Genomic DNA, 13843 nt, shown 5'->3' with positions numbered 1-13843 from the left:
GAGGGGGCAGGGGCAGGGCGGCTGGGCCTGTACTTCTCCCGAGTCCCAGTCACAGATGCTGTCCACAGGCAGAGGCTGCTGGGGTGGGTTCCGGCGTTGTGGCAGAGGGGCTACTTCCCGGCTCCGCCGCTGCAGGTCCCCAATAGTCTTCTCAGCCATGGCCAGTTTCTTCTCCTCTGCCTGTGGGGTCCCAGGCAGTGGGGGTTCAGGCCAGGCCTGGCCCATACCCACACCCCCACAAGCAAGCCAGGGTCTGGCCTTCATAAAGTGAGGGTTTCTAGGTCAGCAAAGCAAAAGAAGCCCCTCCCTGGGGACCCAGGACCCTTGGGTCTGTGGGGTGGGGTGGAGGGGGGCCGCCCAGCATCACCCAGGCCTCTGGAGTGGGAGCCCAAGGGCCTCGGAGCGATCCTGGAGGCCCTGTCACATGACAGACGAGGAAACTTGAGGTCCAGAGAGGGGAGGAGCTTGCTAGTAACAGACCAGCCTCCTTCTGCTGGGGTGACCCCCTTCTCCTGACCCCCAAGACTAGGGCTCAGAATAGGGCTAGGTACCTGGGGAGTGGTGAGCCCCAGACACATGGGCAGGCCCCCTTCCCAGGAGAGGGGTGCAGAGGCCGGGCGGGGCCATCTCACCTCCAGCTGTAGTAGCAGCTCTGTGGGGTTAGCGGGGGGCTCCCCAGGGGCAGGGCTGTACTGAATGTCCAGGCTGGAATTAAGCTTTGCCAGGGTTTGGCTGACAGAGTCCGCTTCTTCCTGGAACTGAGTTTGGTGCATGGTCAAGTTCAGAGCCCAGGATCCCCCACTGCCTGCCGACCCTGCAAACCAGCTAATTGCATGTGGGCTGAACCCAAACTGCCACTTGTCCCCCACGCTGTAGGCCTTTCTACCTGGGCAGTGGGGCCTTTTGAACTGGAGTGCTCTACAAATGAGGCATTTTCGGTTCACCGAACGTTAGCGAATTTTAGTGAAAATTCAGTAAATGCCCTTTAGTGTTATAAACACTTTGGTTTTGTCCTTCCGGCACAGATGCTGGGCTGTGCCTCTGCTGCCTTGTCACCCTGGCCGGACCCGGGGTGGGTGCCCGGGGCGTCTGAACTGCACTTTTCCCAGCTCCAGAGGAGAAGCCGGGGATGTGCTTTACAGAGCGTCCTGCAGTGGGTGCTGTTCGGGCGTTCTCGTCGACGGCTGTGATGCGGTATTGTGGTTATGTAGGAAAATGCTCTTAAAAGGAAGAGGGAGGAAAAACACTCCTGGGCTTGGGCTGTCGTCTCTCTCAAAGTATATGGAACATTTGGGGTGGAAATTACCAAAAAAGGTCCCTGTTGTGTATTCTATCAATGGTTTCTCAATGCTTTTTTAAAAGATGATCGTCTCTTCTAATAGGCTTTTTAGATATTTTCCCCTTCATTTCCCCACCATCGCCATGTCATTTTAACACCACCGATATGCCGTCTGTCCTTTATGTGTGTATATGTATGATTTATGCATTAAAAAAAAAGAGTTTTTTCTTTTTTTTTTGCTCCTTAGGACCAACTTTCACCCCCCGGGGAACACTATCACCCTGTTGAGAATGTATGAGTGACATTGTTTTCCCTCTGGGACCTAGTCACAAAGACACAGTTCTGTCATTTATATGAAGTACCTTGTCTCCCACAAGGCGAGCATGTCCTGTGGTGATCTCCAGACACCTCTGTGCTCCAGCCTGGGGCCCTGGTGGCTGCCCCCACCCCCTAGAACCCATGTACGGCCCTGCCACACCCCTAGCCCTGTGCCCCTTGCCCACCCCTGTGTCCCTTCCCCTGCCCAGCACTGCCCAGCACTGCCTACAGCCTCACCCGGCGATAATCCTCAACGTGCTGCAGCTGGCTCTCCTGGCAGATACACAGGTTCAGGAAGTTCTGCCATTCCATCTTTAGGGCCTCCTGGTGGACCTGGGGACAGCAGCAGGGAGCCCTCGGATCAAGCCCTGTCCTGGTCCCTGCTCTGGTCCGTCCGCCCACCCACCGCCCACTCAGCGGGCCCTGCCTTCCATCTCCCTCTCCCCAGCCTCCCTGGGAGGTCCCCCAGTGGAGGGAGCAGGGGTCCCTGAAGCAGCAGGGGGCGTCTGGGCCTTCACACCTGGATGGGCCCCACAGCCGGATGCCCGAGCTCCACCATGCGTTCCCCGTCATCCTCCAGCTGGTTCACGCACTGTTCCTGGCTCAGCAGCTCATGCTGCTTGAAGTGCTGGGGGAGAGTGGGAGCGAGCGGTGAGGATGAGGATGCCCGCGTCCCCTCCCCGCCCCCACGTTCCTCACCCTGACCTCGTACTCCCGCCGCACGCCCACAGGGTCCGCCATGAGGTCGCTCCAGTCCTGCTGCAGGATGTGGTGCTGCTGCTGGGCCAGGGTGCTCAGCTGGCGCGTGCAGCCCTGCAGGTGCGTGTACAGGCTGCCCAGGCTCTGCCCGCGCCACGAGGCTGCCTTCTGTGCTCAGCAGGAGGTGGGGGGAGAAGGGGTACCGAGAGGCGCCATCAGGCTGCACCCGAAAACACTGGCGCCATCAAGAGTGTCCGCAGCCAGGCCCGCCCCACTCCCAGCCCACCCAGACGCCAGCCTGGCCCTAGTTCCTGCTCACCAGAAGGTCCCGGTATTGGCCCCGGATGGTGGCTGCATCCTGTTTCGACCAAGTGGGAGAAAATGCAGGCCTAGTGAGAGGTGGGCTGCAGGGTGGGCTGCCCCGGGCCAACTGGGCCCTTCTGCTGCATCCCTTGCCCCAGAGGCCAGCCAGCCCAGCTCAGGCTCTGACGGGAGAAAGGGGTGGGGGCCGGGATGTGCATGCGGGAGGCTCACCCACCGGCCCCACGAGGCTGCGCAGCTGCTGCCCGTAGGCGTCGATCTCCTTCTGCAAGATGTTGTGCTCTGCGATCTGCTGCTCCAGCTCCGCCATGCCCGGCCCATACTGGCCCTCGCGGACCTGATTCTGCAGAGGAGCTGGCCGCTCAGCTCCACCTTGGACCTGGGCAGGAGCCCGCCTATGCCCTCCCGTGCCCTCCCCGCTTCCCCATCAGTAGGAGCAGAGCTGGTCTTTTTGGCAGAGGGTGGACAGGCCAGGAGAATCACCTGAGTGAATAGCCAGCGGCTCGCCCTGGGAGACGTGCCATTCTCTGAGGCCTCTGAGCCTCCTCCTGCAAGAAGCCTCCCCTGACTGCACTGTGTCCCCTGCTCTCTCCTTCCCCAGACCCCTAACTACCCCCGGGTGGAAGCACACTGTCAGGCCCCGGATGACACACTACTGCTCCAACTACTGCTCCAACTACTCCTGGGTGTGACTCCAGCTCCCTGAGGTGCCCTCGGTATTGGGCATGGCCCCTGACCTGTTTCTGCTCCAGCACCCGCGCCCAGTCCACCCTGGGCCCCATGCTGGGCGGCAGCACCATCTTCTCGTACAGGGCGCGGTACTCGGCGCACTCCTGGGTCACCCGCTCGTGCAGCTGCTTGATGCTGCCAAGGAAGTGGCCAGCAGATCAGAGCTGGCCCAGGGACTCCCCCGGGACCCTCAGTGCCCCCGCCCTTGAGCGCCAGCCCCCACCGCCACCCCACTCACTCCTTCTCGATCTCCTCGGCCTGCGGGTGCTTGAGCCGCCGGGCCTTGTCCACGTCCAGGAAGAGGTCCTTCAGCAACACCTCGGCCTCCTTCAGGCTGCGGCCCGCCTCCTGCCGGTGCTGCAGGGCCTGGCTCTGCTCGCTGTGCAGCCGGTCCTGCAGGCGGGGGAGGGCGTCCTCACTGCCTCTCCCTGCCCCCTGAGCCCCACCCTGAGGGACCCCAGTGGCACTGGCCAGCCTTGGTGTCCACACCGACAAAGGGACAGGCCCATTCGCAGGGCAGGCTCAAGGACACAGGGGAGGACTGGGCCCCCCTCGAACCTCTTTGACCCCCCATGTTAGGAGCCCAACAAAGAAGGACTGCTGAGCCTGCTCTCCCACTGTGTTTGGGGACGTCTAGTGAAGGCGACACGATCAGCGGGCACTCCAGGGCGTGACAATAGGCGTCCCAGGGCTCCACGCCCTGCTACCTGCCCCCGGCCCTCACCTGCTGCAGCCTCTTCTGGGTCTCCAGGATGTCCCTCTCCACCTGGTCAGCATTGGCCTGCATGCGAGAGATGAGCAGGGCCAGCTCCTGGGTGGCAGTCCTGTTGGGTGGTGGGGGCGGCACCGTCAGAAAAGGTTCTTCTGTTCCCTTTGGGTGGTTGGTTCTACACCAGCTGGGGGCCCTTGCCACCTCCGAGCCATGCCCCCTCCAGCCAGGCTCACTGCCCTGGAGGGAACAGTCCAAGACTTGGGGAGCTCCAGTCCCCTTGGTGAGAGGCTGTGAGGTCCCCCGTCCTGGGGGAGGGGAGCGCTGCCCCAGGTAAGGTTCAGAAAGTGTGGGTCCCAGGTGTCTGTGGTACCGTGGAGCAAGCTGACCTCACTGTGCTGGCAGCGAGTCCCAGACACCGCCCAGCTCCCTGCCTGGAGGGCGGGCAGCCCAGGGAGTGAATCACCAGCTCGCCTGCTAATACCCGGACAGCACGGCTGGGCCTTGGGGAGGGGCAGCTGGGCTGGCTGGGGGAGGGGAGCAGCAGCACATCCCCACTCCAACCTCCTCCCACCCCAGCCCGGTCTCCCCCACCACCCAGGGCTTTGCCTATGCCCAGAGGAGCCACACGGCATTGGGACAGGGGAAAGCTGAGAGATTGCGAGGGCACCCCAACACTCTCCAGATTCAGGGCTTCAGACCCAAACTGGGACCTGACTTTCTTCAGGTCACAGAGCCAGAAGCAGACTCTGAGCCCGTCCCAGGTCCCCAGGGTCCTTTTCCAGACATTCAGCCAGCAACCCCTGCAGGCACCTGCTGGGGCCCAGAGGGTCAGGCAGACCTAATAAAAGGCTGAGTGGTCCAAGCCTTCCAAGCTCCCTGCGAGGTCACAGTCCTGGGGAAGGGAAGGCTTCACCGCGCTGGCCCTTGAACTAGGGGCCACAGGACGAACCCCCCAGGCAGAGAGCTGGCACAGCCAAGACCCCATCTGAATGAACTCTAACCAGACAGTGGTGGTTTGATCCTCCATCGGTACTGCTGTGTGGCTTTAGGCAAGTTACTTAACCTCTCTGTGCCTGCGGTTCCTCACTTCTAAGGTGGGACCTTAATAATATCTACCCTGCCACGTTATTGTGTACTGAAACGTCCAGTAAAAGCCTGTGCAGAGTCGGCACCCAGTGCATGTTAGATGTAAGTGCCGTGAAGGCAGGGATGTCATTTCTGTTTGCGGTGGCACCCCAGTGACCAGAACTGTCTTTGCACACAGTAGTGCTCAGCGTGTGTGTTGAACAAGTGGTTTGCGCGTGAGGGGAATGAGGAGCCCTCTTTGGGGGCTGCAGCTGGGGGCTTAGCAGCTCCTGGTCAGGAAAGCACTCCCTGGGGGTCGGAAGCTGAGGGTCCTCATCCCTGAGCCCCCTGTCCCTAGGCCCGGCCTTCTGGGAGAGCTGCTCCCACTCGGAGGAGCACACTCCACCCTGGGCAGGGCTCAGAAGCCCCAGGGAGGGACAGGTCACTCCAGTGAGAGTCTTAAGTGCCGTCTTTCCCGTCCACCCAGAAGCCCAGCCTCGCCGTCCTTGCCTTTCTCCTTGATCTCTATCGGGATGATGGGCTTTCCATCCCCATTCTCACTGGACCTAGGGGAGCTGCTGCCCCCATTCTGCAGAGGGGACTGGTAGCCAGTGAGCTGGAAGAAGGCGGGCCAAGGCCCTGTGCAGACCGTGGGGCTGTGGGGAGCTGGGCTGGGCCCTGCGGAGCTGGGCGAATGAGGGAGTCTCTGGGTAGGTCCGGGGCCCGGGGCCCTTCCCCTTTCCCCATGGCACCCCCTCCACACACCCACTTGGTAAAAGAATCACCCCAACTCTGTGACAAAACTCTCAAGGCCCAAGGTGAGAGCTGCAAGGTGAGAGCTGCAGCTCAGCCCCACCTCCCGGCTTCTCCGGGCTCAGGCCTTCTGCCCACCCTGTGCGCAGGTCCCAAGGGTCACTGCAGCCCAAGTGGGACCTAGAGGGCAGAGCCCCAGACCAGACTCGGCACTCCAGCCACCCAGCCTCCCAGCTCAGGCCCCTGAACGGCTTGTCTCCAGCAGAGTGGACTCAACTCACTACCCTCAGCCCCCACCCCACCCCCGCCCCAACTCCGGAGAAGGTGGGGAGCCCCAGGCCATCTCTGGCCTTCCACCAGGGCTGGAGCTGTACCTGGGCTGGGGAGAGAGTCCACCCCCAGGCCCTTTGGTCTTGGACACTAGGTACCAGCATGGGGCTGGCCCTGGGCTCCGGGCTGCGCCTTCAGGTGGCTGGAGTACCTGGTTCTGCACCGCCCGCCCCAGCCCCCTCCAATGCCCTGCTCACCGGCTGTGCTTGCTGGGGGAGCCTTTGGGGGAGCCCTTGACTGGGGAGCCCTTGGGGGACCCCTTCCCCTGGGTGCCTTTGCTCAGCCCCTTGAACATGGTCGTAAAGGCAGGTGCTGGCTCAGGCTGGGCTCGGCGGGCGGCGGGCGGTGGCGTGCGTCCTCACTGGTGACTTGGCTGGGCTCTGGCGAGGTGGGGCCGCTGGGCACCAGGAGGGAAGGCAGCTTCTGGGAGGCCCCTCCCTGCAGGTGAGGCCGGGGCTGCTGCGCATGCACCCACACTCGCCCACACTCACGCCCGCTCCTGCACAACCAGTTTGGGAGGAAGGAGCACGGCCCAGAGGGCGGGGCGCCTGAGCCCGCTGGACTCCCAGAGAAGGTTTGGACCTGTCACACCCACAGGCCCAGGGGGAGCTTGCAGTGATCACACCCAGGTGGGGAAACAGCCGGGCCCAGGAGAACAGGGCTCCAGACAGAAGGACAGACGCACGCAGGCATGCGCAGACTAGGGACAGAGGCCCGGCCTCAGAGCCTGGGCTTGGGTTAATAAACAGCCAGCACAGCTGTAGGGCTGTCAGGGTCACCCCCACCCGCAGCTCTGCACCCCGCGTCCTACCAGCCGGGGTGGGCGGAGGGCCCGGGCCTTTGCTCACCACCAGGCTTCCAGGTCTCTGCATCACGTTCTCCTCCAACGTGACAGGGAAGCCAGTGGCACTCACCCCAGACTCACCCCGGGGCCCTCCCTCAAGGCCCCCCACTTTAGCCTTCAGGTGCTGCTGAGCCCAGGGTCTGGCTGAGCCCCTGAGAACTCACTGTACTTGGGTTTTCCTCACTCCATTCCCTGAAAGTGGCCTGGGGTCTTTCCCCACATTCAGTGCCGAGAAGGTCATCTTGGTAGCTGCTTTCTCGTGTGGTAGCTCCGAGGGTCTTCGAGGAGGGAGTGGGTTCCCCCCATTTCCAGGCACTCGTTTCACAGGCCCGGCTCAAGAAGGCCCTTCTACAGATATGAAGTTGTTCCCTGGAGGGTTTGGGGGAACAGGAGGAGGGATGCAGTCAAGCTGGGTACGGAGCGCTGGGACATCCTGGCAGGCCTCGCCGAGGACAAAAAACAGCCAGGGCGAAGGATCCCAGCAGACTGGGAGACAAAGGCCCATGATCGGTCACCAGCGAGACAGAAAAGGCCTGAGTCCCTTTTGGCTGCATCTCATGGACAAGCCACTGAACTGGGCCCTGGAGAGGGGACACGGGAGTACCATCCTGGAGGGGGAGGGGCCGACAGTGGCAGCAGGAAGGAGGCCTGGACAGAAATGGAGTGATCGCCATCCTTCTCCCTCCCGGCTGATGAAAGCCTGGGCCCAGGGGCCGCTCGGCCTCCGTCCCAGCCCCCTCTCCACTCTACTCCGAGGTGACAATCTTCTTCTAACCAGCAGTAGCACGCCTGCAATCAACAGTTCTCAGAAAGGGGCCATTTGTTGAAATGATTGCAGGGTCCAGAGCCAGGCCTAACCTCGGGCCTCTCATCCCAAACTCGAGTCAGCACATTTCCTTATCTTTGAGATTAGGCAACACCCAGGAGACAGGAGAGGCAGCCCTGGCCCACTGCCCCGCCTCCCCGAGGACTCCAAGCCCTTTGCCGGAGCTGGTGCTCATTGGAGGCGCGGGCCTGAAGGAGAAAAGATGTCCAGACTCCAGCTCCAGGATGGGAGCAGCCAGAAGAGCCCCCGCTGGGCAGGGGAGAGGGCCGAGGCCCCCGGAGAGGCCGGAGAGGCCGGCAGGTGGTGAAAGGCAGCCAGGCTGAGATGTGGAACACTTGATCTTTGCCTCCTGTCTGCTGCCCTCCTGGAAATGAGGGCCACAGGGGCCCCTCACATGCCGAGATTAAGGCTAACTGGTTCACTGCAAGAAAAACAGGAGCCGCGTTCTTGGCATGACTGTCTAATGCCAAGTCAAATCAGACCCCAACTCCCCAGAGACGGGCCAACCTGCAGGGGGCAGGAAGAGCCAGCCGGGTCTCAGGTTCTCCTCACTCACCGCGGGAAGCTCCTACTCTGATGGCAGTGACCGACTGGGCCGCCAAGAGACAAAGAAAGAAAGATGTAGGGTTTTACATAGGTGAGAAAAAAAGGTTGCTCACTGTGAAGGTCGGGATGGGACCGACAGTTTGGTGGAGGCCTGTGCTGTGCCACGCACAGGTGTGGGCCTCATGTGATTCCTGAGCGCTCGATATCTATCTGGTCCAAATTGAGATGTGCTGTACGTGTAAACTGCACACCTGATTTCAAAGATTTAGTATGAGAAAAGGATGTAAAGTATCTCCATGTTTTATATTGACTACAAGTCAAAATATATTGCGTTAAATGAAATGTATTTTTAAAAATTAACTTCGCTTGTTGCCTTTTACTTTTTTAAATGTGGCTACTAGAAAATTTTAAATTGCAGATGTAGCTTGCATCTATGGCTCATGTTATAATTGTCAGATAGGTCTGGCCTGGAAGCTGAAGGGGGGCTCCGACTTTCAGCCTTCCTAGGCCCTGCCCCTGCCACGTCCCCTCCTTTTGAACCAGGCAGGAGGCCTGCGACCTGGCTTCTGTCGGCTCCAAGGCCTTCCCTTTGCCTGGCGCTTGCTTCCTCTGTGAATTGAGAAGTTTGCAATCAACTGATCCCAAGTCTCCCTCCAGCACTGTGCCAGCTATGACTTTAAGTGGCAGCGTAGTCACATCCCCTTTCCTGGAGCTTCCAACAAGGTGATGTGGGCCACTCACAGCTCATGGGGCCCAAGGCCAGGGCAGGAGGGCTGATCAAGGCTGAAAGCAGCACAGCCCCCAGCTCCGAGGCTGCCATGCATACATGCACACAGCTAGGTGACAGGATGACGACCTGAATAGTGTGCCGGTGCTTAAGCTGCCCATACTCTCTCCTGCAGCTTACCAGGCTCTGCAGGGAAAGCCATTCTCTCTGCTGAAGCAGATGGTGGCGACTGCCCACTTGGCCCTGGGAGCCACAAGCTGCCAGGCTGTCACGTGCTCCCCGATCAAGACGAGCTTTGCCATCTCAGGAAATTGCCCTCTGTTTATACAAAAGCTCTGCCACCAGACTCTTGGAGCCAAGGTGGCTGATGATCTCTCTTGCCTTACACTTTCTTGGCCTGCAGAGGAACAAAGGTGCCTCCGCCAGCTGGGACGAGGGGACAAAGGCTGGTGAGGAGGGAAATTAGGGGATGAGCCTCCTTCTGTCCGAAGGTGCCGGAGAAGGTAGAGACCACAGCCCAAGGAGACCGCAGGGCGGTCTGGAAGAAGCTGTCTGGGCTACAAGTCTGCCCAGCAGGACTGACATAAAGAAATGCCGCAGGCTGGCCTGGAGGGAAGCAGGTGACCATGGCTCACCCAGCTAGAGCAGGAGCAGGAAAAGGTGCTGGCTATTCCTCTTGAGCCTTTTACAGGGAGTCCAGAGGAAGCAGCTCAAACCAGCCCTGCCTATGTTGAGAGTAGGGGTCCCCATACTAGATCGCAAGACAGAAGGGACCTCAGGAGTTCTAAGTCCCAAGGGCAAGGGCAAGGCTGCCTTGAGTACCTGTCCCTCTCTAGCAATGATTCATTTTCTCTAGCCTTGGGCAACTGTGGTGGCCTCGGTCCACCTGTAGGACCCGTGCTGGTGTTATAGCCCACACCTCCGAGTCACAGCAGCAGACCGCGGCACAAGCCATCCCCGCATGTCAGAAGTCTGCGGCCAGGCCAGCCCACGCTTACTCGGCGACGGCTGGGCCTCCAGGCCTCCCAACCTGCCCGAGGGCTCTGAGCCTCTCTGCCACCTTGAAGCCTTAACAGCTAGGTCTGGGGACCTGCAGCCCTATCGGAGAAGTTCAGGTCTGATGGAGGCGGCTCACTAATGTCCCTGCAAGGTCGACAGCCGGCATGGCAGCTAGTTACACTGGCTGCACTACAGCAGTGGGGGTGAAGCTGCACTGAGCCCTGGCCACAGTCTGAGAAGAGAAAGGGTTATAAGATGAACACACAAAATAAAGAGTAAGTCTCCGTAGCCGAGGGGCTGGCCTAATTAGTCTTCATTGCCAGGACACAGGAAAGTACACAAGAGCGGCTTATCACACTCAGCCTGCTGCCCTAATGATGTCACCGAGACCCAGCAGCACGCGGCTCTGGGATGTGAGCAAGGCAGGGGGCAAGGCAGGGGCCTGCTTAGAGATGGGAGAAGGCCACCGGCGACAGAAAGGTGTCCTCGACTCACAGCCGTTGGCCCCACCAGCTAGGGGCGCAGCAGCCCACACTCGCCAGACCCCGGGCACCTCCCCGCTGTCAGGCCACAGTGAGGGAGAGACTTCTACAGGTCCAGTCCTCTCTGGGCGGAGCGCTGTCCCAGGGCCCGGGCCCCAGGCCAGCCAGGGAAGGGCTCCGACGCCAGTGGGCCCTGTGGGCCACAGGGAGGCAGAAGCGAGGTCCCAATGCCAGCTCCCACGGCGGGGAGGGGAGGGCACTTCCCCAGGTGAATACCGGCCGGGACGAAGCGCTCTGCACGTTTTCCTTCTCCAGGAAGAACAGATGTCCCCATCTCACAGGTGACGACCCCTCCGTTCCACAGCTGAGACAGAGCTATTACCAGCTTTGGGGCCCCGGTGGCCTGCCTGTCGTCACTACAGTGCCTGACCAAGCTCTCTGAAGCAACCTCAGCCTAACCAAAAGGATGCGGTTCTTTTCTAAGTGGCGAGGGGTCATTCAAGCAGACTGAGCAGGAGGATGCCTCGTGGCCGTTCACAGACGTGAACAAAACCACCAGCTGAGAACAGGGGCCATTCGACATCATTAAAACCCCCTCGGTGGGGGTGGGGAGGGAGGGAAGCAGTGGGTTTCTAACAGCTGTCACTATTCTGCTCCCAAAGCAAAAATGAAACACACCTTAGATCCTTAGATCAGTCCCGGAACAGGGACTATATTTTAATTTCTACCAACCAGCAGCACAGCTAGCTCAGCTTGTGCGGCTCTTGCTGTGCCAGACAGTGTTGGAAAGGTGGACCCCCACAGCTGGGGGCCCCGCTGGCACCCGCGCCCTTGCGCACCCACACGCAGCATCTCTAACATCCAACAGACCAGCAGGCTGGATTTGTCCAGTTGTTGTTGTCAGGATGCAGGCAGGTTGCAATTCATCTTTGCTTTGGAACATCGATAAATTTTACAGCTAAATCTGGTTTCCATCTCCTCTGTAGCAACAACTGTCTTTAAAAAAAAATTAGAACCGACACGCATTTTTGCTATCTTTGGACATTTCCCTAGCCCTTTGAAGCTTCCAAGCTTTTTAAGACGGCAGACGGCCCCGTGCTGTTTAGAAGTCTGTGAGCAATGAGCTGTGCGTGTAATGAATGATGCCGCGTGAAAAGCCAGCGTTGCACAGCAGTGACGGTGAACAGGCCCCAGACCCAGCTTCCTCTGCTAGAGGGGCTGAGGCTGTCGCCTCGGCTTCGGGAGGAATGGTCGACGATGGTCCAGGGCTGCTGTGGGTGGAGGGGCGCACTACCGCCCCAGGGCGTCGCCTCACGGCCAGCGTGAAAGACTCAGGTTGCCACCAAGTGAAGGAGCTGGAGCCGAGCGCGGCAGTGTTTCATGTCAGACAAGGAATCCAAGAATCTCACTTGGTTTAACGTAAAAGCGGAGACAGCGTGCATCAAAACGAGGCATGAGAAAGGAAGAGAAAACAGCAGGCTGGGCGCGAAGGGCCTTCTAGCCCGCTGCCTCACGCTTTTCTCCTCAACAGAACCAACAGGGTTGATGACAGGCAAACTTGGCCAAACTGTGTCTTTCCAATCTGATGATGGGCATCGTCGCCGGTACCTGAAGCCAACTTTTCACCTCTACTGTTTCTGCATTTCAAGCCCGTCACCACCCGACGAGAAAATAAAACCACTAACCCGGCAGCTCACAAGCACGTTTTATAAACAGACTGAGCTGAGATTCTTCCCCTCTACTCTGCATCTGGGGTGACAGAAGACTCGTAGGGTCAAAACCTGGGGACAGGACCACAGCCCACCTCGGTGGGGGAAGGGCTGCGTGAGCCCAGGCAGCAGGACAGAGCCCCCGAAGACGACAGGTTCTCACACCCGACCTTCCACCTGGAGACCTCGGTGCACCTCCCGTTCTCTGGGGAGGCAGGGCCGTTGGGCCGGGCAGCTCCACGTTGAACCCCTTGGCCCAGGGCTTGACCCAGAACCTGTTCCCAGGAGGCCAGAGCCACTCCCTGGGCCTGAGGACAGGGCAGGATCCTGCTTCTGGAGCTCTGGCCCCCAGGACACAGCCTGTTTGATGTCCAGGGACCCTATGTGAAGAAATGTGAGAGCCAGACCTCGGGCCTGCCAGCTCTGTCTCCTTATGTAAACATGTCCTCATTAGACCAGACATGTGTTGTCATAGCCTCGCTGGTGGACAACGGCCACTACGAGTCAGAGCGGCCGGCAGGGACATCAGGAGAAAGGGAACTGCTACGTGGCCATGGGAAAGGAACAGCTTAGACGAGCGTGATCAGAATGATTGATGCCGGCACATTGAGAACGGGAGGGGCTGGAAGGGCCCAGAGCAAGGCAAAGGGACATCTTCCCAGAAGACAGGACAGGAGATTCCCCAGCCCCACCCCACCCCCACAGAGCCCCACACCGGCACAGGGAGGCTGGGCATTGCCTGCACAGTGGGGCCTTGACCTGGGTTCTTGGCGCAGGACAGTCCAGCTGTGGCTGTGGCCAATGTCAGCAGGAGGCGGCAAGGGAGCTGCCAAACCTGGACTGCATGCAGCCTTGGGACTGCCAGGGGCACCAGTGAGCCGGGGAAGCCTCCGACACTCAGCACGTTAGGGACACCGCCTTGAGCCTTTGGGACCAAAACCCAACACCTCAGCCTAAGATCACCTGCGTGATATTTTAGGAGGGGGAAGGATACCCCAAATCATGTGGCAGAGACTATGACATTTTCGATTTAAAAAAATTTCACTTTCTGAGACTCTGACCCAAAGCAAAACCTGGGGGAGGAGAGGTCACATCTCTGAGCAGCAGCTAAGTGCTTGAGGACATTCGGCTCTAACGAAGTCTGTTCTGTCTCCCGCCTCGTCTAACTCCAGGCAATCCCTTCCTGCAATTCACTAGTCAGGCAAGAGGCACCATGGTGCCCGCAATGGGGACCCATCTTGAGATAATGTTCTCAGATCCTTAACCGGCCCACCTCCTCTTCATGCTGCTCTAGTCGGCTCCACGCCCGGGCTACACCTCGGCCAGCACTTCCCGTGGAGGAATCTCTTTCCTGTGGGATGAGTTTCCACTTCCAAAGGGATTCAGAGGTTTCGGGTCCATCTCCTGTTAAGTCACTTTTATTCCTTGCTTCCTTACATTGCTTTGTGACTTATTATTGATGCTACAATAGAAATTAAGAAAGGGTGACTAAGGAAAAAATAGA

At 59.6% G+C, this 13843-nt stretch overlaps 1 protein-coding gene across 1 annotated transcript in view; it reads right to left on the bottom strand.

The window, feature by feature from the left end:
* The window catches only part of EVPL (envoplakin), a 16138-nt gene extending 9420 nt beyond the window's left edge, over positions 1–6718 (bottom strand). The window contains exons 1-11 of the mRNA XM_015589752.2: positions 6404–6718; positions 4071–4170; positions 3585–3739; positions 3355–3481; positions 2835–2960; positions 2616–2654; positions 2303–2464; positions 2118–2225; positions 1835–1930; positions 633–758; positions 34–180 (exon numbers count right to left, since the gene is read on the bottom strand). Coding sequence (XP_015445238.2) covers positions 34–180; positions 633–758; positions 1835–1930; positions 2118–2225; positions 2303–2464; positions 2616–2654; positions 2835–2960; positions 3355–3481; positions 3585–3739; positions 4071–4170; positions 6404–6501 — 1284 coding nt within the window. The 5' untranslated portion in view covers positions 6502–6718. The remainder of the gene's footprint in view (positions 1–33; positions 181–632; positions 759–1834; positions 1931–2117; positions 2226–2302; positions 2465–2615; positions 2655–2834; positions 2961–3354; positions 3482–3584; positions 3740–4070; positions 4171–6403) is intronic.
* Positions 6719–13843: the final 7125 nt, after the last annotated feature.

This window comes from Pteropus alecto, unplaced genomic scaffold, assembly GCF_000325575.1.
Source record: "Pteropus alecto unplaced genomic scaffold, ASM32557v1 scaffold134, whole genome shotgun sequence".
In the NCBI taxonomy this organism is placed as follows: Eukaryota; Metazoa; Chordata; class Mammalia; order Chiroptera; family Pteropodidae; genus Pteropus; species Pteropus alecto.
The sequence above is the reverse complement of the archived record's forward strand: the minus strand, read 5'-3'. Positions and strand labels throughout refer to the sequence as shown.